Source organism: Jaculus jaculus, chromosome 6 (genome assembly GCF_020740685.1).
Source record: "Jaculus jaculus isolate mJacJac1 chromosome 6, mJacJac1.mat.Y.cur, whole genome shotgun sequence".
Lineage (NCBI taxonomy): Eukaryota > Metazoa > Chordata > Mammalia > Rodentia > Dipodidae > Jaculus > Jaculus jaculus.
Window position 1 is genome coordinate 83,265,350 of NC_059107.1, and position 23,313 is coordinate 83,288,662.

The window sequence follows — 23,313 nt, forward strand, 5'->3', positions numbered from 1 at the left end:
AGATTTGTATAATCTAGACATTTGCAAAAACAAATTACACAAACTGAGGCCTTTTGAATTTGACTTCTTTCACTTAGTATTTTCAAGGTTCATTCTTAAAAACACTGCAGCATGTGTTACTATACTTATTCCCTTTTACAGATAAGTATTTTTCCTTTGAATAAATATCATGCATTGTATCCATTCACATTTGAGTAGTTTTCCACTGCTTGACTATTATAAATAGTGGTGCTTTAAACATTAATGTACATTTTCCTTTTTTTGTGACAGGGTCTCATATAGCTTAGGGCTAGTCTTGGATTTGCTGTGTAGTCAAGGATGATCTCAAGCTCCTGATCCTCTGCCTTTACCAAGTGCTAGGATTATAATTGTGCACCACTGCAATTAGCCATGTATGTGTTTGCTGTAAGCATAAGTGTTTTACATGTTCTTGAGTACTTCCTTTAGGAGTGGGATTGTGAGTCATGACTGCCTGACTCTGAGTATACTAAACACCATTCAACTTACACTTTAAAATTGAATAACTGGTTTCTAAGCTAACAACAAACATCTCTTTTTCCCTTGTACATGTTATATGAGCATCTTCTCATTCTGAAATCCAGACTAAAGAAGCCTAGATTGCATCATGTAGATGAGGAGAAGTTAGACTGAACTTCACTGAACCGTTACTTTCAGATCTGGGGTATAAGTGAGAGTACTTGCTTACCGTGCCTAAGGCCCTTGGTTCAATTCCCAGCATTATATGACTGGCTGAAACAAGTCACTTGCATAAAGTCAAAGTGAATGAATGAGGTTGGGAATAGATTTCCTTTAAAGACAGGGAAGTCATATGGAAATGAGTAAGGCTGTATAATTTTTATATAGTTAAGAGTGTGTGATGAATAATTGTGAATAAAGTCTGTGCAAATGGAGAACGAAGGGCTAGTTGACACAAAGAGACAGGCCTTTAAGGACCCTCAAGTAAAGGATGGAATGAAATTGCAAATGAAGTGCATATGAAGTTGGGAATAGGCCTGAGAGCCTAGCTAAGGAGTAGATGGTGAATTAGTTCCACAGATCAACATAATTGTAGCATTGCTTTAGTCCACTCACAGTCTCCTCCCAAACTCAAGAAACATGAAAGGAGGATCACAGGGATTGCCAGAGTGGATCATGAGCAAGAGGATAGCAAGGACCAGCAGAAGAACTTCATCCACCATAACGGCCTCTCCTCCCCCACCACCAGCAAAAGCACCAGCAAGCCCCAGAGACCTGGGGAAGGGAGCTCACCTACACAACATCTGATGCAGGCGATCAGGGCAGTGGCCCAGAAACCCAGCCAGCCTACCTGAGCCTACAGGGCAGCAAAGAAGGACCCAAATAGGTGCACAGCATAATTGAGACCAAAGCCATCCCAAAAGATAACTGGGGTACACCAGGTCAGTACATGCCAAATAAGCCTGGTATATAGGCTTGAATTGGAAGTGCTAATTGCAACTTCCTTGTCAGGGTAAATTATATGTTAAATCTAATGGATGGTTGGACTTGCCATTCCTAAATAAACTATATTTTGGACTTGTCATTTGTTGCTTCCTAATTTATAGTGCCTTTGTTTCCTCTTCTGTCATTTGTTGGGGAAGGGTCTCACTGGGTCACAAGCTGACTTGGAACCCTGTACAGATCAGAAATCTTAGCCTCCCAGTTGACAGAATTAAAGGTGTGAGGCAACACACATCCTTCAGGACTGTGACTTTGTTAGAGGATCTGGTTGTCATAATACCTACTCTTGCATAAATACTCTGTGCTGTTTTTCACTGAATGTGTATGTACACTACTAAATTTTAGAATCGGCCTGCATTTTGTTCCACTCAGCCTACTTGAATCTTCTTATAGCAGGCAAACCCAACACCTAGGGTCACTTTTGTGGTTACTCTGAGAGTCTTAAGAGACACACCACCTAGCACCTTAAGCTCCTACCCTGAAGATATATAACATCAGATTGATTTATACATCTAAGAATACTGCAGATAACTAAAAGAACCCAAGCATTAAATTAATCCAAGATGCAAATTTCTCTACATTATTATACAAAAAAAAACAGTATTAATGCATCAGAAATGACCTCCAGTGAGAATGACTTAGAGAAAATGCCTGAAAAAGATTTCAAAAGAATGATTATAAATATGTTTAAGGAAATCAAAGGAATCAAAGAAGACACAGGAAACCAATTTAATAAGGAGGTCAATACAAGACATAAATAAGGAAATAGAAATAACAAAGACAAACCAGTCAGAAATATTAACAATGAAGAACACAGTGAAATAAAAAATTCTGTAGAAGATCTCACAAGTCGAATGGACGAAGAAGAGAACAGAATATCTAAACTAGAAGACCAGGTGGCAGATCTAATACAGTCCAACAAAGAAAAAGACAAACTAACAGGAAAGTATGAATGGGAATTTCAAGGTATTCGGGACAGTATGAAAAGATCAAACATAAGAATTCAGGATATAGTAAAAGGAGAAGAATTTCACTCCAAAGGTATAGTAGGTGTTTTCAACAAAATCACAGAAGAAAACTTCCCCCAAATTGGGAAAGAGGTGCCAATGCAGATAGAAGAAGCCTTTAGAACACCAAACAGAAAAACCTGGAAAGAACCTCTCTTCGTCGTATTATAACTACCAAACATACAAACCAAAGAAAATATATGCAAAGCAGTTAGCGAGGAAAACCAAGTCACATACAAAGGCAAGCCCATCAGGATCACAGCAGATTACTCAACACAAACTTTAAAAGCCAGAAGGGCTAAGAATGATGTATTCTAAGTTCTGAAAGATAACTGTTAACCAACATTACTTTATCCTGCAAAGCTATCCATTCAAATAAGTTGGAGAATTAAGGGCATTCCACAACAAAAGCAGGCTAAAGGAATATCTGAAGACAAAACCAGCTCTACAGAAAATACATGAAAGGATCCTCCATGCTGAAGACAAAGAAAAGCATACATATAAGGAACTTGGAAAAATCAAACCATACTCAAATACTAGTTAATACAAGAAAGCAAAGGTAAAACCAGAAACACTACAAAACAAGAAAAATGGCAAAATGAATACATACTTTCAATAAGAACTCAATATCAATGGCCTCAAATGCCCCAACCAAAAGACTCAGGTTTGCAGACTGGGTTAAAATGCAAGATCCTTCAATTTGTTGCCTCTAAGAAACTCACCTTTCTACAAAGGATGGACATTATCTTATGGTGAAAGGTTGGAAAATGGTGTTTCAAGCAAATGGAACTAGAAAACAAGCAGGGGTCGCTATCCTAGTTTCTGACAGGATAGATAGACTTCAGATCAACATTAGCTAGGAAAGATAAGGAAGGTCCTTTATATTGATTAAAGGAACACTCCAACAGGAGGACATTACAATCCTAAACATATATGCACCTAACATGGGGGATCCCAACTACATCAAACAAACGCTATTAGAACTAAAGTCACAGATAACACCAAACACAATTGTAGTAAATGACTTTAAAAGTCCACGCACATCAATTGACAGGTCATCCCAGCAAAAACAAATAAACAAACAGAGAGGCATCTGTATTAAATGAGGTCATAGAACAAATGGACCTCACACATATATACAGGACATTTCATCCAAATGCTACAGAATACACATGCTTTTCAGCAGCACATGGAGCATTCTCTAAAACAGACCATATATTAGAACACAAAGCAAATCTTAGTAAATACAGGAAAAATAAAATAATTCCTTGCATTCTATCCAACCACATTGGAATCAAACTACAAATCAACAGTAAGAAAAGTTATAGAGTATACACAAAATCATGGAAACTAAACAGTATACTACTAAATGATAAATGGGTCAATGAAGAAATCAAGAAGGAAATAAAAAAATTCATAAAGTTAAATGATAATGAGAACACAACTTACCAAAACCTTTGGGAATCTATGAAGGCAGTTCTAAGAGGAAAATTTATCGCTTTAAGTGCCTGTATTAAGAAATTAGATAGTTCACAAGTAAACAACTTAATGCTTCACCTTGAGACCTTAGAAAAACAAGAACAAGGCAAACCGAAAATAAGTAGATGGGAAGAAATAATAAAGACTATGGCAGAAATTAATGAAATAGAAACTAAAAAAAAAAAATCCAAAGACTCAATTAAACAAAGAAATGGTTCTTTGAAAGGATAAACAAGATTGATAAACCTTTAGCAAATCTACTTAAAAGAATGAGAGAAGCCGGGCGTGGTGGCGCACGCCTTTAATCCCAGCACTCGGGAGTCAGAGGTAGGAGAATCGCTGTGAGTTCAAGGCCACCCTGAGACTACAGAGTTAATTCCAGGTCAGCCTGGACCAGAGTGAGACCCTACCTCGAAAAACCAAAAAAAAAAAAAAAAAAAAGAATGAGAGAAGAGACACAAATTAATAAAATTAGAGATGAAAAAGGCATGATCACAACAGATACCAAAGAAATTCAAAAAATCATAGGAACATACTGTAAGAACATACAGTCCACTAAGTTTGAAAATCTGAAATAAATGGATAATTTCCTTGATTTATATGACCTACTAAAATTAAACCAAGATTAGATTAACTGCTTAAATAGACCTATAACAAGTATGGAGATCCAAGTAGTTATAAAAAGAAAAAGAAATCTCCCAACTGAAAAAAATCCAGGCCCAGATGAATTCAACTTATCAGACCTTCATGGGAGAACTAACACCAATGCTTCTTAAGCTTTTCTATAAAATAGAAAAGGAAGGAATCCTACCAAACTCCTTCTACAATGCCAGCATCACCCTGATACCAAAACCAGACAAAGATAGAAGAAAAAATGAAAATTACACACCAATCTCCCTCATGAACATAGATGCAAAAGTAAGCATGGTGGTATCACTATACCTAATTTTAAACTATATTACAGAGACATAACAAAAACAGCATGATACTGGCACAAAAACAGACATGTAGATCAATGGAACAAAATAGAGGACCCAGATGTAAGTTCGGGTAGCTATAGCCACCTGATCTGAGACAAAAATATTAACTAGAGAAAAGACAGCCTCCAGCAAATGGTGCTGGGAAAGCTGGATATGTATCTGTAGAAGAACGAAGCTAGATTCTTCTCTCTCCCCATGCACAAGAATTAAATCCAAATGGATCAAAGACCTTAACATCAGACCTGAAACTCTGAAACTGCTTGAGGAAAAAGTAGGGGAAACCCTTCAACATACTGTTCTTGGCAAAGACTTTCTGAATATAATCCCCGTTGCTCAGGAAATAAAACCACAGATCAACCACAGGGACTTCATGAAATTACAAAGGACACTGTGAATATAGCAAAGAAGCAACCTACAGAATGGGAGAAAATCTTTGCCAGCTATATGTCTGAGAGAGTATTAATACCTAAAATATACAAAGAACTCAAAAATTTAAGTAATAAGAAATGAAACAACCCAATTAAAAAATGGGCTATGGAAGTAAATAGAGAGTTCTCAAAAGAAACACAGATGGCATATAAACATCTAAAAATGTTCTATATCCCTAGTCATCAGGGAAATGCAGATTAAAACTATGTTGAGATTTCATCTCTCCTGTCAGATTGGCCACCATCATGAAAACAAATGACCATAAAGCTAGTGAGAATGTGGAAAAAGAGGAACACTTCTACACTGTTGGTGGGAATGCAATCTGGGCCAGCCATTGTGGAAATGAGTGTGGAGGTTCCTGAAACATCTAAAAATCAATTTATCATATGATCCAGCTATACCAACCCTAGGCATATATCCTAAGGACTCTTCTCGCTATCTTAGAGAAACTTGCCCAACCATGTTTATTGCCACTGTATTCACAATAGCTAGGAGAAGGAACCAGCCCAGATGTCCCTAAACTGATGAGTGGATAATAAAGATGTGGCACATTTACACAATGGAATTCTACTCAGTGGTAAAGAAAAATGAAGAAATGAAATTTGCAGGAAAATCGATGAATCTGAAAAGTATTGGTTGCAGTCAGGTTCATCTTGCTGGTAGAAATCTCCTAACCAAAAGCAACTTTGGGGGGGGGGAAAGGTTTATTTTGGCTTATAGGCTTGAAGGGGAGCTCCATGGTGGCAGGGAAAACAATGGCATGAGCAGAGGATGGACATCAACCCATGGCCAACATCAGGTAGACATCAGGAGCAGGAGAGTGTCAAACACTGGCATGGGAAAACTGGCTATAACACCCATAGCCTGCCTCCAGGATGTGTTAACTCCCAAATCTCCATCAACTGGAAACCTAGCATTCAGAATACCTAAGTTTATGGGGAACACCTGACTCAAAGCACCACATTCTGCCCCTGGCCCCCACAAACTGATAATCATACATGATGTAAAATGCAATGCATTCATCCAACTTTAAAAGTCTACATAGTTTTTATCAATCCCAATGATGTTCAGACATCCTCTGAGCCATAATACCAAAGAATGCTCAAAAAACCCATAATGGCACAGAATAAACATTCACATTGCTGAAGATGGCATAGCAAAGAAATACTCGACCAATACAAGATTTAAAACCACCAGGGAATATATCAAACTCTGTAGCTTCAAGTCCAACAACTCAAGCCAGTGACAAATCTCCAGGTGCGGTAATTCTAACCAGCAACAAGTCTCTGGCATTCCAATTCCGCCCCTCCAGCTAGGCTACTCACAGTCCTGGAAAACTTCATTGGGGTCAGCAACTTTCCTTAGCAGCCATCTCATGGTCCAAGCATCTCCACTAGGTATCCACTGCAGTCCCAGGTTCATACTCATGGCCCCATGGGGTCTCCATGCAGGCAACCAGCAAACCTGTTTCACACTGCCCATGACCATTTCCAAAACACAAGACCGTATTGCAAATTCAATGACCCTCTCTTTCCTGCATTTCTTATATAGCCCACAATACCAGGTAGGGTGCCAATTTGTTAATCCAGGGGGAATATAACAGAGTTTGAAGAACAGGACACTCCTTGAGCACTCAGGCCCCTTCAAAAGAGTCTACATTCTTCCTGTTGTCCCAGTGCAGGTCAGCTGGCCCAATCTCAAAGGTTGTAATCTCTCATTTGCAGCTGAATGGGCAGCAATTTACCCACAGGTGTTTTTTTTTTTTTAAATTTTTTTTGTTTATGTTTATTTATTTATTTGAAAGTGACAGAGAAAGAAGGAGAGAGAGAGAGAATGGGCACGCCAGGGCCTCCAGCCACTGCAAATGAATTCCAGACGCATGTGCCTCCTTGTGCATCTGGCTAATGTGGGTCCTGGAGAATCGAGCCTCGAACTGGGGTCCTTAGGCTTCACAGGCAAGCACTTAACCGCTAAGCCATCTCTCCAGCCCCCCCACAGGTTTTTTGTTTTTGGTTTTTTTTTTTTTTTTGTCCTGTGCATATCTTTCTACTCACATCAGTTCATTTCTATTCAAAGCAAACCTGCACAATTTCTCAGGACGTAACAGCAAGCCTCACACAAACTGATAGCCCAGTCCGAGCAAAGCTTTCTCACCCTCATATAAGCCAAACTTCGTATAAGCCAAACCTCAGTCCATAGTTCTTACAGCATTCAGGTCTTTCGAATCTGACCAGAATAATCCATCAAGCTGTACTTATAACACTGCAAGACATCTCTTAGGCCAAGGTTTCAAATCCTCCCACATTTCTCTTGAAAATCAGCTCCAAAAGGCCAAGCCACACAGTCAGGTGACTAGCAGCCATCCCACTCCTCAGTACCACTTTACTGGTGCAGTCATATTCGCATTGGTGGTAGAAATCACCCAAGAGCAGCTTTGGGGGAAAAGGGTTTATTTTGGTTTACAGGCTCAAAGGAGAACTCCATGATGGCACAGCAATTGATGGCATGAACAGAGGGTCCCTGGCCAACAGGAACAGGACTGTGCAATAAATGCTGGCATGGGGAAACTGGCTGTGACACCCATAAGCCTGCCCCCAACAATAAACTGCCTTCAAGGGTGTTAATTCCCAATCTCCATCAGCTGGGATCCTAACATTCAGAACACCTGAATTTTGGAGGACACATGAATCAAACCACCACAGTATTATACTTAGTGGGGTAACTCAGCCCCAGAAAGCCAAATGTCACATGTTCTCTCTCATATGTGGATCCTAGCTCCAAATGATTGGACTTTTATGTGAGTAGAAATAAAACTCTGTAGCAGAGGCCAGGAATAGAAAGGGCGGGAGGGGAGACTTGCTAGGATGGTATTGTATATATGTAAGTAGAAGAACAGATTAATGGGGGTGAAAAGGCCTACGTGAGGTCAAGGGAAGAGATTGAGTAAAGGAAAGGTAGAGGGAGGACTAATCAAAACCTAAAAGGATAGAAATAAGTCATATAGAAACCTACGTTTTGGACAATGAACACTCAGAAGCCATAGATTGTGTCTAGAAAAGTTTCAGTGCTGGGGATGGGGTACCTTCCAGTGAGCTGGCCAGGGAGGTCACTGATACCCCCAAAACATTATAGGCCATTGCCGAGGCCCTTGGTTTCCCACCAGGAATAGATGGCAAGACCCTATTGCTGAAGACTCCATATACTTGGGCTTGGGCTGCAAGGCCACTGAGAAATCCTGTTGGAGCTGAGCTGAAAACCTCTTCCATGTAGATCAGCTGACAGAAAGCTGGAAAAAGCTACACTGCATGCAGCTCTATAGGAGAGAGGGAAATCACCAGTGGAGATACTCAACAGTGGACACTGCAAGCCTTAAATTTGGCCAGCCAGGCCAAAGGAGCCAATGGGTGCAATAGTGTCATGTCTGTTATGAGGGAAACCATCAGCCCTCTAATTTGACTGGAGGCCTACTCCCTGGGAGGTAATACATCCCTGATACTGACAGCCTACAAACAAGGGTAGTCATGAGCCCTAGGTGTGTAATGTCTGCTGTTGTCTGGCTAAATGCATACACTATGTTCACCAAACTTCCCAGTAAGAACTTCTCTTAATGTTCATACTCATGTATTAATGCAACTCTCACTTTTGGTTAGCAAACCTTCTCTTTTCAGATGGCAGTGACCTGGGGATGACTCTGAAGACACCATGCTGCTGGGAAGAAGTGACAAAGAAGTGGTCAGCACTGAAATATCTCTATCACACCTTCCAAGGCTCAGAGTCCATTGCAGAAGAGGTGGCAGAAAGAATGTAAGAGACAAAGGAAGGGTGTGACTCCTTACAACGTGCTCCTCCAGACACAAAATGGCCTGGATATCCATGACCTCACAGTACCTGGTACTACCTACACAAGAACATCATAACAGTGTGAAACCAAATATAACCATTTTTTTTTTTTAAAAAAAGGCCCAAGCCTGACTTAGATAGAGAACTAGCCGGTCAATGTGCTGACCTTTTGCTTCTGTAAACTTTGCTTGCTTAATTGCTGCCTTTCCCCCTAACGTTTCTGAGGAATCTCCACTTCAAGGACATTGCAGAAACACTCCACTGGGGGGGGGGGGGGAAGCAGGCGGGCCCTCCGACCACCTGCTTAGATAAGAAACTGAGGAATCTCCACTTCAAGGACAATGAATGGAGATGACTTCATCTGCCTGGAGTGCCCCTAGCTCCTGCCCCCAACTTTGCCCACTGAAACCCCAAGCCACTCAGAACTGTTTAAATCAACCAATCATGTATCTATCCCCTACTTCTTTGTTAGAATTCCTATATGAACCCCTTCCCCCAAAAGAAAGGGGCTCTCTCCCTCACTACCGCTGTGCCGGACTGTGGGGACGGAGCCCAGGCCTAGGCTTGCAATAAAGAAACCTGTTGCTTTTGCATTCGAGTGTCTTGGCTTCTGTGCCAGTTCTCTGGGTGAAGGGAGGGGGGACAACGACGACTTGGCTCCTAGTCAGGGGTCTTGGCACAACAACAGGAGGAAAAGATCATGATATCAAAATAAAAGAGACTGATTGAGAGGGGAAGGGGATATGATGGGAGAGTGGAGTTTCTAAGTGGAAAGTGGGGTAAGGGAGGGAATTACCATGGGATATTGTTTACAATTATATAAGTTGTCAATAAAAAAAATTTATAGCACTGAGATACTCCTGGCAAAAGGTAAAATTATTTTAGTTTCTTCACAACAAATATCCATTTTCACACTTTTGAGAATCTTTTTAGGTTAGGTAGTGGCACATTCCCGTAATACCAGCTTAAGAGGCTACGGTAAGAGGACTCTTGAGTTTGAAGCCAATGTGGACAATGGAGCCTGGAGTTCATTTGCTATGGCTGAAGTCACTCTCTCTCTCTCTTCTAGCTCTCTGCTTGAAAATAAATAAGTGTTTAAAAAACCAAAAGAACACTTGGTTCCTAGCTGATGGCAATTTGGGAGGTGAAGTAGTGCTGGAGGAGTTGTATGGTTGGGGATGGGCTTTGGAATGTTATAGCAAACTCCTCCTTTCCAATGCACAACACACTCTTTTGCTGTTGCTTTCTACAGGTTGCAGCAGAGGTGATGTCCAGCCTCTGTTCATGCCATGTTTTCCCCTACCATCATGCAGCTTCCCCTTGAGACTGTAAGCCAAAATAAAAAAACTTTCCTCCTATCAGCTGCTTTTGGTCAGGTGTTTTATCCCAGCAATGGAAACTACAACAGGCTACAATCTCCCAAATGAACTTCAAAACTACTGGAAAAGTAGTTATCCAGCTTATAACTGCTCAAAATGGTGACCAGGCCTTCACCATTCAAAGCCATAACTTTACTAAATAATCACAACACAAAAAAACAAGTGAAGTGTCTGCCACTGCCAGGCACAGGCTGTTGCCTTCAGGGGAGGGGCATGAGCTTCCAGGCAGGGCTAAGGACCCCCAGGCTACAGGAAGCCACAGCCTCTCCAAGCCCAGCACACCGGAACTTAGGCTCTACCCATAGCCCTGTGACCTTTGGCCAGTTGCCTAGGAAACTCCTTATCAGCCTTCACACAGCCCATCCCCCTGAGACTCTAGATCACCTGACCTCCCCCCATAGCCTATATGCTGGAATGAATGTCCCCATATGCTAATTAGGCATCAGAAATGAAATCAGTTTGTCCAATTCCCTTAGGAACCTTCCCCTACCCTCAGATGCTTATAAACCCATTTCACTGACAATAAATGGAGAAAGCTGTTCAACTTTCTCCTGGGAGTGTTCCTCTTGTCAGGCAGTCACCCACTCCTGGATGTCTTGGGGGATGAGGGGGAGGACCAAGGTCAGCTGCCAGAGCAAGAATCCTGGAACCCACAGTGAAGTGGCTGTCTTCAGTGACCAGAGAAGTCCATAGGTGCATGTTTATATAGTGGATCCAACAGAAGCATCTCTATTGTGGCTCACTGTTAAGTCTCCTAAGATGTCTTGCATTTAGTTCTGGTGGCTGTCTATAAGCAAGAGGCTAAGGAGAGCACAAGAGACCCAGATGATGGGACAGATCTGCATCCCAATGGTTACTGTAATTACAAAGTTATATATGTGAGAAAAATTCACAAGCCCACATATGTACACACATGTGCACTAAGGACTATGTAAAACATGGATCTGTGATGGTTAAGTTCTCTTGTCAACTTGATCAGATGAAGTAATCAACAAAGAGACTTCTTGAGCAGGTCTATGGGCACATTTCCAGGAAGGATAAGGGAAGGAGAAAGTCCCTTCTGAGTGCCTTTCACCTAGCTTCCTATGCTGCTGGCCAGTGTGTGCTTTTTACCAGGCTGTCCTCGTCACTTACTTGTGTGTGCCTATATCCTGTTTCAACCATCCTTTGCAGATATTTGAACCGAGTTTCATCAGCCTTGCAACATGAACTGACGACCTGTGACTCTCCAGGAATCTAACAGGCCTTCACTGCCAGACTGGGACTGCTGAGGCATCTGGCCCTGTGAAAAGAGCACTGAGTTTCTTGATGCTCACAACTGCAGACAGCCACTGTTGGACTGTCAGCCGGTGTCCTGTAAACTAAGCCAACAGATACCCTTTATAATTTTCACTTTCTCTATTCTCTCGAGAGCACTGTCTGTGAACTGTACAATGTCAACTTTAGGGCTATAATCTGTATTATATGGACACATATAGATATGGATATGAAGACATTAAAGTGATTACTTAAGATGTTAGCATTGGGCTAGGCTTGGTGGCACATGCCTTTAATCCCAGCACTTGGGAGGCAGAGGTAGGAGGATGGCCATGTGTTAGAGGCCACCCTGAGACTATATAGTGAATACCAGGTCAGCTTGACCTAGAGACTCTACCTCAAAGACTCAAATAAAAAAAAAAAATGCTAATATTGGAAAAAATGGATTAAAGATACATGCATATCTCTGCAACTTCCCATGAATCTGTATTTATTTCAAAATGGTTATTTTTTAAATATTTTATTTTTCTTTATTTATTTGACAGAGAAAGAAGGAGAAAGAGAGAGATGGGGGAGGGGAGAGAAAGAGAAAGAGAATCAGAATGGGAGCTGTAGGGCCTCAAGCCACTGCAAATGAATTCCAGACACATATGCCCCCTTAAGCATCTGGCTAACCTGGGTCCTAGGGAATGGAACCTGGGTCCTTTGGCTTTGCAGGCGAAGGCTTTAACTGCTAAGCCATTCCTCTAGCCCCAAAATAGTTATTTTTAAGAGCAAACTATATATCAAAAAAGCTTTTAGTACTTGGAAATGTTTAAAAACTGAGACATTTCAAACCAAGTACGATAGTGCATACCTGTGATCCTAGTACTTGGGAGCTGAGGCAGGAAAATTGGAAATTCAAGACCAGCTCAAGTTACACAGGGAAAAACAAGGCACTTCCAAGCTCTGAATTTATAAAACATACATAAAGCCAGGTATGGTTGAGCACTTACACTCCCAGCTTCTAAAACAAGTTTATTTAAACTCAAAAACAGGGTCTTTCATACTTTCAAATTAAACTCAAAAGCTAGGTTATTTATTTCATGATAGACATGATACTTTGGTAAAATTTGTGTACAACTTGTAGAGTCAAGGATAAATTCAGTCACATCCAGTTAAAAATGTCTCAAACAGAGTCCAAGGTTACAAAGTAACAAGACTTCAAGCCCAAGTCAGCAGCACTGTGACTATTCAGTAGACACAAGAATAAGTACAGGCATGTTAAAGGAGATCATCCCATACAATGCAGCTCATTCACCATGGTTCACAATTTGCCTTGTCAGTTCACTTGCAACTACAAGGTCTGGAGACCACTTCATTTCTAGCTCTGACTCATATCTTCACTTCTTTCGCTTAAACCCCTAACTTTATGAATACTAAAAGTGAGAAAAGGGCAATTGTATAAAAAAAAAGACAGTGAAATAATTATCTGCACATTTCAATAACAAAATAATGATACACCTTCCTCCCCTATAAAAATAAATCAGCATTAAGACTCAAATGGGGACTTCCGGTTAAGATGGCGGCGTAGGTACCACACCAAAACAGCCTAGGGGGTAAAAAGACCAAAAAAACTCAGCAAAATGCACACTTTTACTAAAAAGTGAGGTGTATAGGAAATTGAAGCGGCAGCGGAGAAGTAGAAGAGTTCCAGAGCATCCAGAGCCTGCACAGGTGGGAAAAGCGTCTCTGGCAGCTCGGCCAACCACCGCGGCCGCAGCGCACCAGAAAGCCGCCAGGCTCGGCTCGAGCCGCAGGAAAAGCCAGGTGCGGGAGCTTCCCTCACACTGCGCTCTCCGCAACTCGGGAAACGTGAGGGGAGAGCGGCAGCGAGCAGCAGAGGAGCAGACCGCGAGGTAGAAGAACGCTTGGGGCAGCGAGAGAACCAGAGCAGCTGCGGCTCCATCCCCTCCAACACCGCCTGAGCCCAGCTCCGGTGAACAGAGCAGCGACCCGGGACCAAGCCACCCCAACTTGGGCTGACAGCGAGACCCAAGCAGGAGCAGAGTTCCACAGCAACATCAGCGGCCCCAGCAGCAGCAGACCCAGGAGTGGCAGCAGCGGCAGACTCGGCAGCAGCAGCTTCAGGGGGAGCAGTGGCAGTGGACACAGCAGCAGCAGCTTCAGCAGCAGTCAGTGGTGGCTCCAGCAGTGGCAGCGACAGCAGCAGCAGAGGCAGCAGCAGCAGTGGGTCCAGCAGCAACACCTTCAGCAGCAGTGGCTACAGTCCCAGCAGGGGCAGCTTGAGCAGCAGCAGTTCCAGCAGCAGGGGAGCTGATCTGCAGGGCCACACTTGCCAGGCTCGGTTGGCCCCACAGGAAAAGCAAGTGCCCAGCTCCAGAAATCAGAACAGCAGCCCGACGACCCAGGCAGCAACTTGACTGAGACCAAAATCATCCAAGGTAACTGGGATTGCACCAGGGAAGGGTCTCACTTGGTCGCAAGCTGACTTGGATCCCTCAACAGACCAGAAATCTTAACCTCCTTGTTGATAGAGGATCTGGTCGTTATAATAACTACTCTTGCATACATACTCGGGGCTGTTTTTGATTGAATGTGTACAGTGTTTAGTTAAATTTTAGAACCTACCTGTATTTTATTCCACTCAGCCTACTTGAATACTCCCATAGCAGGGAAACTCAACCCCTAAGAACATCTTTGTAGATACTCTGAGAGTCTTAAGAGCCACACCTTACACCTTAAGGTCCTACCCTGAAAATATATTACATCAAATCAATTGATACAGCTAAGAATACACAGCTAGCTAGAAAATCCAAGCATTAACTTAATCCAAGATGCAAAAATATATACATTATAACACAAGAAACACTAAAAAGCAAGACAATATAAATCCACCTAAAAGTATTAATGCATCAGAAATGTCCTCCAGTGAGAAAGAGTTAGAGGAAATGCCTGAGAAAGAGTTCAAAAGAATGATTATAAATATGTTCAAAGAGGTCAAAGAACACATCAAAACAATCAAAGAAGAAATCAAAGAGGAAATCAAAGGAATCAAAGAAGATGCAGGACACCAATTTCATGAAATAAAGAAGGCAATACAAGACATAAATAAGGAAATAGAAATAATAAAGAAATACCAGTCAGAATTACTAGCAATGAAGAACACAGTTAATAAAATAAAAAACTCTGTAGAAAATCTCACCAGTAGGATGGATGAGGGAGAGGACAGAATATCTAAGCTAGAAGACCAGGTGGCAGATCTAATACAGGCCAACAAAGAGAAAGACAAACTTATAGAAAAGTATGAGTAGGAATTTCAAGATATTCGGGACACTATGAAAAGATCCAATATAAGAATTCAGGGCATAGTAGAAGGAGAAGAATTCCACTCCAGAGGCATAGTAGGCGTCTTCAACAAAATCATAGAAGAAAATTTCCCCCAAATTGGGAAAGAGGTGCCAATGCAGATACAGGAAGCCTTTAGAACCCCAGCCAGACAAAACCCAGAAAGAACCTCTCCTCGCCATATTATAATCAAACTTCCAAACACACACACCAAAGAAAAAACATTGAAAGCAGTTAGAGAGAAAAATCAAGTTACCTACAAAAGCAAGCCCATCAGGATTACAGCAGATTATTCAACACAAACTTTTACAGCCAGAAGGGCTTGGAGTGATATATTCCAAGTTCTGAAAGATAACAACTGTCAACCAAGGTTACTTTATCCTGCAAAGTTATCCATTCAAATAGATGGAGAAATAAAGACATTCCATGACAAAAGCAGGTTAAAGGAATATTTGAAGACAAAAACAGCTCTACAGAAAATACTTTATAGAATCCTCCATGCTGAAGAAAAGGAAAAGCACACATATACGGAACCTAGAAAAAACAAGCAATACTCAAATACTAATTAACAGAAGAGAGCGCAGGTAGAACCAGAAACACACACACACAAAAGAAAATGGCAAACATAAATACACACCTTTCAATAATATCTCTTAATATCAACGGCCTCAATGCCCCAACGAAAAGACATAGATTTGCAGACTGGGTTAAAAAGCAGGATCCTACAATTTGTTGTCTCCAAGAAACTCACCTTTCTACAAAGGATAGACAGTACCATAGGGTGAAAGGTTGGAAGACGGTGTTTCAAGCAAATGGGCCTAGAAAACAAGCAGGGGTTGCTATCCTAATATCCGACAGGGTAGACTTTAGTCCAACGTTAGTCAAGAAAGATAAGGAAGGTCACTTTATATTGATTAAGGGCACACTCCAACAGGAGGACATTACAATCCTAAACATATATGCACCTAACATATGGAGGCTCTCAAATTCGTCAAACAAACACTATTAGAACTAAGGTCACAGATAACACCAAAAACAGTGGTGGTGGGTGACTTTAACACCCCACTCTCATCAATTGACAGGTCATCCCAGGAAAAACTAAACAGAGAGGCATCTGGACTAAATGAGGTCATAGAAGGAATGGACTTAACAGATATATACAGGACATTTCATCCAAAGGCTGCAGAATATACATTCTTTTCAGCAGCACATGGAACATTCTCTAAAATAGACCATATATTAGGACACAAAGTAAATCTTAACAAATTCAGGAAAACTGAAATAATTCCTTGCATTCTATCTGACCACAATGGAATTAAACTACAAATCAGTAGCAAGAAAGGCTATGGAGCATACACAAAATCATGGAAACTAAACAATACACTACTAAATGATGAATGGGTCAATGAAGAAATCAAAAAGGAAATCAAAAAATTTATAGAGTCAAATGATAATGAGAACACAACATACCAAAATCTCTGGGACACAATGAAGGCAGTTCTAAGAGGTAAATTTATAGCCTTGAGTGCCTATATTAAGAAATTAGAAAGGTCGCAAGTAAACGACCTAATGCTTCACCTTAAAGCCTTGGAAAAAGAAGAACAAGGCAAACCAAAAATCAGTAGACGGGAAGAAATAATAAAGATTAGGGCAGAAATTAAGGAAATAGAAACAAAAAGAACAATCCAAAGAATTAATGAAACAAAGAGTTGGTTCTTTGAAAGGATAAACAAGATTGATAAACCCTTAGCAAATCTGACCAAAAGAAAGAGAGAAGAGACACAAATTAATAAAATCAGAGATGAACATGGTAACATCACAACAGATTCCAGAGAAATTCAAAAAATCATAGGGACATACTATAAAAGCATATACTCCACAAAGTATGAAAATCTGAAAGAAATGGATGATTTCCTTGATCTATATGACCTACCTAAATTAAATCAAAATGAGATTAATCACTTAAATAGACCTATCACAAACATGGAGATGTGAACAGTTATCAATAATCTCCCAACTAAAAAAAGCCCAGGCCCGGACGGATTTACTGCTGAATTTTACCAGACTTTTAAGGAAGAGCTAACACCATAGCTTCTTAAGCTTTTCCAGGAAATAGAAAAAGAAGGAATTCTACCAAACTCCTTCTATGAGGCCAGCATCACCCTGATACCAAAACCAGGCAAAGATAGAACAAAAAAAGAAAATTACAGACCAATCTCATCTCCCTCATGAACACAGATGCAAAAATTCTCAACAAAATATTGGCAAACAGAATACAAGAGTATATCAAAAAGATCATTCACCCTGACCAAGTAGGCTGTATCCCAGAGATGCAGGGATGGTTCAACATACGCAAATCTATAAATGTAATACATTACATAAACGGGTTGAAGGACAAAAATCACATGATCATCTCATTAGACGCAGAGAATTTGACAAAATCCAACATCCCTTCATGATAAAAGTCTTACAGAGACTGGGAATAGAAGGAACATATCTCAATATAATAAAGACTATTTATGACAAGTCTACAGCCAACATATTACTAAATGGGGAAAAACTGGAAGCTTTTCCACTAAAATCAGGAACAAGACAAGGGTGTCCACTGTCCCCACTTTCATTTAATATAGTTTTGGAAGTCTTAGCCATAACAATAACCCCACATTTGTAAAAATTTCTTTTTTTTTTTTGGCTGCTATAACAAAATCTACTAACTGGGAAATTTATAAGCAACAGAAACATCAGTGTTTGGAGGATGGAAAACTGGGATCGATCAGGTTCCTAGCATGTTTGGTGTGTGTCTGATAAGGACCTATTTTCTGATTGGTAGATGATACCATCTTGTGCAAGTGGCCAGACAAACGTAAGGCCTCTTATAAGGGCATGGGTCTCATTTTCATTCATGGGACACTGGCCTCATGGCCTAATCATTTAACCCAAGACCCTTCATAACATCATATCATGAGCCATCAGGATCTTTTTTTAGGGGTGTGTGTGGTATATGTGGTGTTTGCATGTGTGTATGTGCTGGTGTAGCACCCCATGCACTTGCCTATACTAGCCAGAGCAGAACATCTGGTTCCCCCCCTCCATCATTCTTTGCTTGCTTTTCCTTGTTACAGAATCTTACACATTCTGGAGGTTTCCATTTGAAAGCCCCACTGGTTCTGTGGCTGCTCTCCACAGGATTAGGGTTACAGATGTGTGTGGCCCCACCCAGCTGTTGTGGAGATTTGAACTTTGTGGTTTCAGGCTCACATGCTTGGAAGGAACTGCACTTAATCCCTGAGCCATCTCCAGCTTGGAGATCAGGTTTTGACATAAGAATTTAGGGAACAAAAACAGACTGCAATAAGTACTTAGCACAAACCTGACCCATAGTATTTAATAAATGCTAGAAATTCAGGTGCTTTTGGGAGGAGGCTACTAATTAGACTTACCAGAAAAAGTGTACTTTAGATTTAGAGATCTTACTTGAATATTTTATTTATTTACTTGAGAGAGGGAGAGGAGAAAGACACATGGAGGAAGAGGCAGATAGAATGGACACACTAGGGCCTCTCGCCGCTGGAAATGAACCCAGATGCATGTGCCACCTTGTGCATTTGGCTAACGTGGTGTAGTTTGAATAGATGACCCGAATACATTCAATGTTTCATTAGTTTATAGTTTGGATCTGCAGCCACCTGGCTGGAGGAGGTGTCACTGGGCGGAGCTTAAGGTGTGGTGGTGGGTTTGCAATTCCAATCTAAAGATATGCAAAGTGCTTAGTTCCACCTGGAGTTCCTGGAAGTGTGCTATGTGGCTTTGGCTTTTGGTCACTGTGTCTCCTTCCCTCCCTCCCTCCCTGTTCTTAAAAGAGGGGGCCAACAACTTCTGCCATTATGGAACTTCCCCTGGATCTGTAAGCTTCAATAAATCCCATCCTTCCATAACTGCCTGGTCTGGAAGTTCATCTCAGTAAACCTGATGCTGTCTGCTACACATGGGTTCTGGGGGATTGAACCTGGGTCCTTAGGCTTCAGAGGCAAGCACCTTAACAACTAAGCCATCTCTCTAGCCCTAGTGATCTTATTTTAGATTGTTAGATGTTATTATCCATGTCATGTCTTCTGCACATTGTGATTTCTATTTTGTAAGTGTGTATAACTATGGGCTTTAAAATTTTTGTTTCCAGATTATTTTTTCATTGATTTTAAAAAATCTTTGTTGTGTATAAAAAACTTTCTACTATAATCCCCCCCATTTGAATCTTTCTACTTCAATGAAGAAAGCCTTTGGAATTTTAATAGGGATTGCATTAAATGTGTAGATTGCTTTAAGTAAGATTGCCATTTTCACAATATTGATTCTTCCAATCCAGGAACAAGGGATGTTTCTCCACTTTGTAGTGTCTTCTGCAATTTCTCGCTTGAGTGTTTTAAAGTTCTCATTGTAGAGATTCTTTACTTCCTTGGTTAGGTTTATTCCAAGGTACTTTATTTTTTTTTGATGCAATTGTGAATGGGAGTGATTCTCTGATTTCATCCTCTGTGTGTTTGTTGTTAGCATATATGAAGGCTACTGATTTCTGTGTATTTATTTTGTATCCTGCTACATTGCTGTAGGTTTTGATCAGCTCTAACAGCTTGCTAGTAGTCTTTAGGGTCCTTTATATATAGAATCATGTCATCTGCAAATAATGATAACTTGATTTCTTCCTTTCCAATTTGTATCCTTTTTATGTGTGTCTCTTGCCTTATTGCTATTTTACAAATGTGTGAAGTCAAAGACACTGTGCTACTCAGTGTGAAGGCTGAATACAAGGACTATCTGCATTAACAAAGCAGGGAGTATGCAGCCTTCAGTAATTAAGGTTTCTTCACTGTCCGGATTCCTCTGTCCAAAAACCAGCTTCAGAAAAGTTAAGACAAGGGCTAGAGAGATGGCTTAGCAGTCAAGGTGCTTGCATGCAAAGCCAAAGTACCTCATTTTGATTCCCCAGGGCCCCTGTAAACCAGCTGCACAAGGTGGTACATGCATCTGGAGTTCGTTTACAGTGGCTGCATGCCCATTCACATTCTCTCCCAAATAACAAATAAAAATAAAATATTTTTTTTAAAAAGTTAAGAGGAAAAATGCAAAAAAAAGTCAAAATCCTTTCAATTGAACCAATGGTTCCTCATGTTCGGTTTTATAACTGTGGATAGCTAAAATACAGATTTCTGGACCCCACTGCCAACTATTCCAATTTAGTAGGTTCTGACTAGGGTCCAAGGAACAGAATTTTCCCCCAAAGTCAAAACTAAAGAAAACTGCTTAAAATTCAAATTATTAATCATGATATTAGCTATAATTTTATTGTACCAGGTAACATACTAAGTAATGTACATAAGCTAATTCTTCTCATACAAGCTACTTCATTTCAGTGCTCATAACACTAATATATTCTCTTATAACTAATGAAGAAATGTGTTCAAAACAGCAACACACCCACTACGCGGCAACCACAAAGCAATATTCCTCCCAGCCATCCCAGGACTCTGCAAAAGTTAACTCCAGAGCCAACTAATGTGAAAGGAGGATATGTGACAATCATTTCATAAAGGATACAAAAACACCAAGCCTTAAATATACACAATTTCTATCTGTCATTTATACTATGTAGCTCAGGCTGTCCTTTAACTTTCCATCCTCCTGTGTTCACCTCTTCAGTGCTGATATTTTACATGTAATCCACCAAGCCTGGCTTAATATACTAATTTCAAATAGGATGCCCTAAGTGATAAGAACGTTCTCAGAAAAACTGTCCTATCATTTTTAAAGCTTGTAGTTTAAGGGCTTGGAGGAATTTTTCTATCACTCGTTATTAATGCCTTTTGTAAGATGCGGCCGTATTTCTCCGATCATAAAGTAATGATACTCCCCTTTGGCACTCTCTTTATGGAAAGGACCATCAACTCTCAGGTGCTACACAACTGCTTACAGCACTCCTCTTTATCAAGCCCTCTTTTCCTACACCAACCACGTCTTAGGAAGGGGCACCTGGGCTCACTCCCAGAGAGGTACTCAGAAATAATGGTGCCCAACAACGCGGTGCAAAACGCTGATTTTGTTAAGTACTAATAATAAGCTGTGAAAGCATTCTTTCCATTTAAATCTTTTGATTCCTCCTTTAATCCCAGCACTCGGGAGGCAGAGGTAGGAGAATCGCCGTGAGTTCAAGGCCACCCTGAGACTACAGAGTTAATTCCAGGTCAGCCTGGACCAGAGTGAGACCCTACCTCGAAAAACCAAAAAAAATAAATAAATAAAAAAATAAAAATGATTCCAAACCCAGTAAGTGCTTTATGCAAATCAACCTAAATCTTGCGCTTTATAGATTTTTAAAAACAGTATCTTCATTCCAAAAAGATCTAAAAGTACTATCACTCATTTTTAACTTCCTGTAAGTTTCCCGATATGCCGAGTGTTTCCAAAAGGAAAACATTTCACAACCCGCATAAATGCCAGGTTCGGATCTGACTAATCGCAGCTATTAATAAAAGTGGCAAGTTACACAAAATCAAACGCCCAGAGGAGGGGGCCAAAGCAGGGAGCCAGCCTGATATTTAAAACCTCAGCTTAACTCCATGCAAACAAGAGGGGCTCCCGCTAGCGCCCAGCAAGAAGAGACGGGTGGAGCGCCATTCATTTCCCAGGAAGCTTTTAAAAGTTGCAAATTAATTCAATGTCTAACTGCTTTAGAGACTGGGTCAGAAGAGACAGAAAGTGCTCCTAGGAGGGAGTAGGAGCTACGTGAGCCGGGAAGAGGCCGCAGCGCAGAATCGAGCACGGCCCAGGACCGCCCGGGCCGCCCCGACCCGGCCCCGCCGACGCCCGCGCCCAGCCCCGGAGCCCGTACCTGCCCGACCCGCCGAGGCCCGCGCCTCTCTCGGCGCCGTGCTCGCCGCCCGCCAGCCAGGAAGCCGCTGCGGCCTGCGGCTTCCCGCCAGCGCTGCCGGCTCCTTCCTCCAGGGACGCGGCGAGCTGGCTGAAGGCGTAGAGCAGCGAGCAGAAGCCGCAGGCCAGGCACAGCCCCACCACGCGCAGGTAGCGCCGCATCCCGGCCCGCGCCGCCGCCAACGCCGCCAACACCAACGCCGCCACTGCCGCCGCCGCACCCGCCCCGCCCGCCTGGGCGAACTGGCGAGGGCGCGCCAACGCGCAAGCGCGCCGCCGAGTTCCGCCCCGCCCTCCTCTACGCCCCGCCCTCCCCCTTCCCTCGTCTCGGCGCTCCCCGGAGCTGCCCCGCCGTGCCCGACCCGAAATCCAGGCTGAGCTTTCGCTGCCGCTCGCTGAAGCTTGGGGGAGCGAACCTGGGCGTCCAGACCGGGAGGTGGGCGGTGGGGCCCCTCGGAGTTCCGGGCTCTGAAGAGGGGCAAGGTATTGGAGGCCGCTGGCCCGACTTCAAGTTCCGTTTCTTCCACTTGATGGTAGGTGACGCTGAGCGACCTAAAGTGTGCTCTGGACCTATTCTCATCTTCATAGGCTGATGGCAAAGATGAAATGATTTCCCTCATGGAAATATTTAAATAAGAAGACACCATCAGACTCTTCTCTGCCTTCCTATTAGTGAGCCAGCCGGTCCATGCGGATCGCTTTCTACTTCCCACTGTCCCCAGCTCGCTGGGGAGCCTACCAACTTTGTTTTTACTTTCCTTACAGCCTATTTGCATATCCAACACAAAATGGGCTTTCTCCCCTAGGATCTCTTTCCCATTCCTTTTCCCTCTTCCTCAGCAGTGTCCACTCCATGCTAGTCGCCTGAGGACATTACTGTGCCCAGGAAGGTGTGCGGCGGGGTGCAAAGCACTACAGACTGGTCATCTTGATGAATGCGGAAGCCTAGATGTTAGGAAAAAGTGCCACCGGAAGACAGAGACTAGGCCTGCGGACTGAAGAGGGCGGTGGGAAACCATACCTGTAACTAAAGATTTTACAAGGCCTTCAGCTACTTAGACTAATAGAACTTCGTGGCTGGCCATTAGTCCCTTTAATGGCCATCCACTGCCTATCAGTGTATCTGATTCAACATGGTTGCGACTATCAAAACTTGTTTAAATTGAGTCTTAGCAGAGCACTGGTCTCCAGAAG

The 23,313-nt window shown here is 42.0% G+C and overlaps 1 protein-coding gene across 2 annotated transcripts in view; it reads right to left on the reverse strand.

Annotated features, from left to right (window-relative positions):
• Window positions 1-22,281, reverse strand: part of Gxylt1 (glucoside xylosyltransferase 1) — a 62,952-nt gene extending 40,671 nt beyond the window's left edge. Inside the window, exons 1-2 of one of the 2 annotated variants that reach the window (XM_045152078.1) lie at window positions 22,082-22,281; window positions 13,354-13,362 (exon numbers count right to left, since the gene is read on the reverse strand). In XM_045152078.1, the coding sequence (XP_045008013.1) occupies window positions 13,354-13,362; window positions 22,082-22,281 (209 nt within the window). The remainder of the gene's footprint in view (window positions 1-13,353; window positions 13,363-22,081) is intronic. The other variant, XM_045152077.1, reaches the window with a different exon arrangement.
• Between the last annotated feature and the right edge of the window lie 1,032 nt (window positions 22,282-23,313).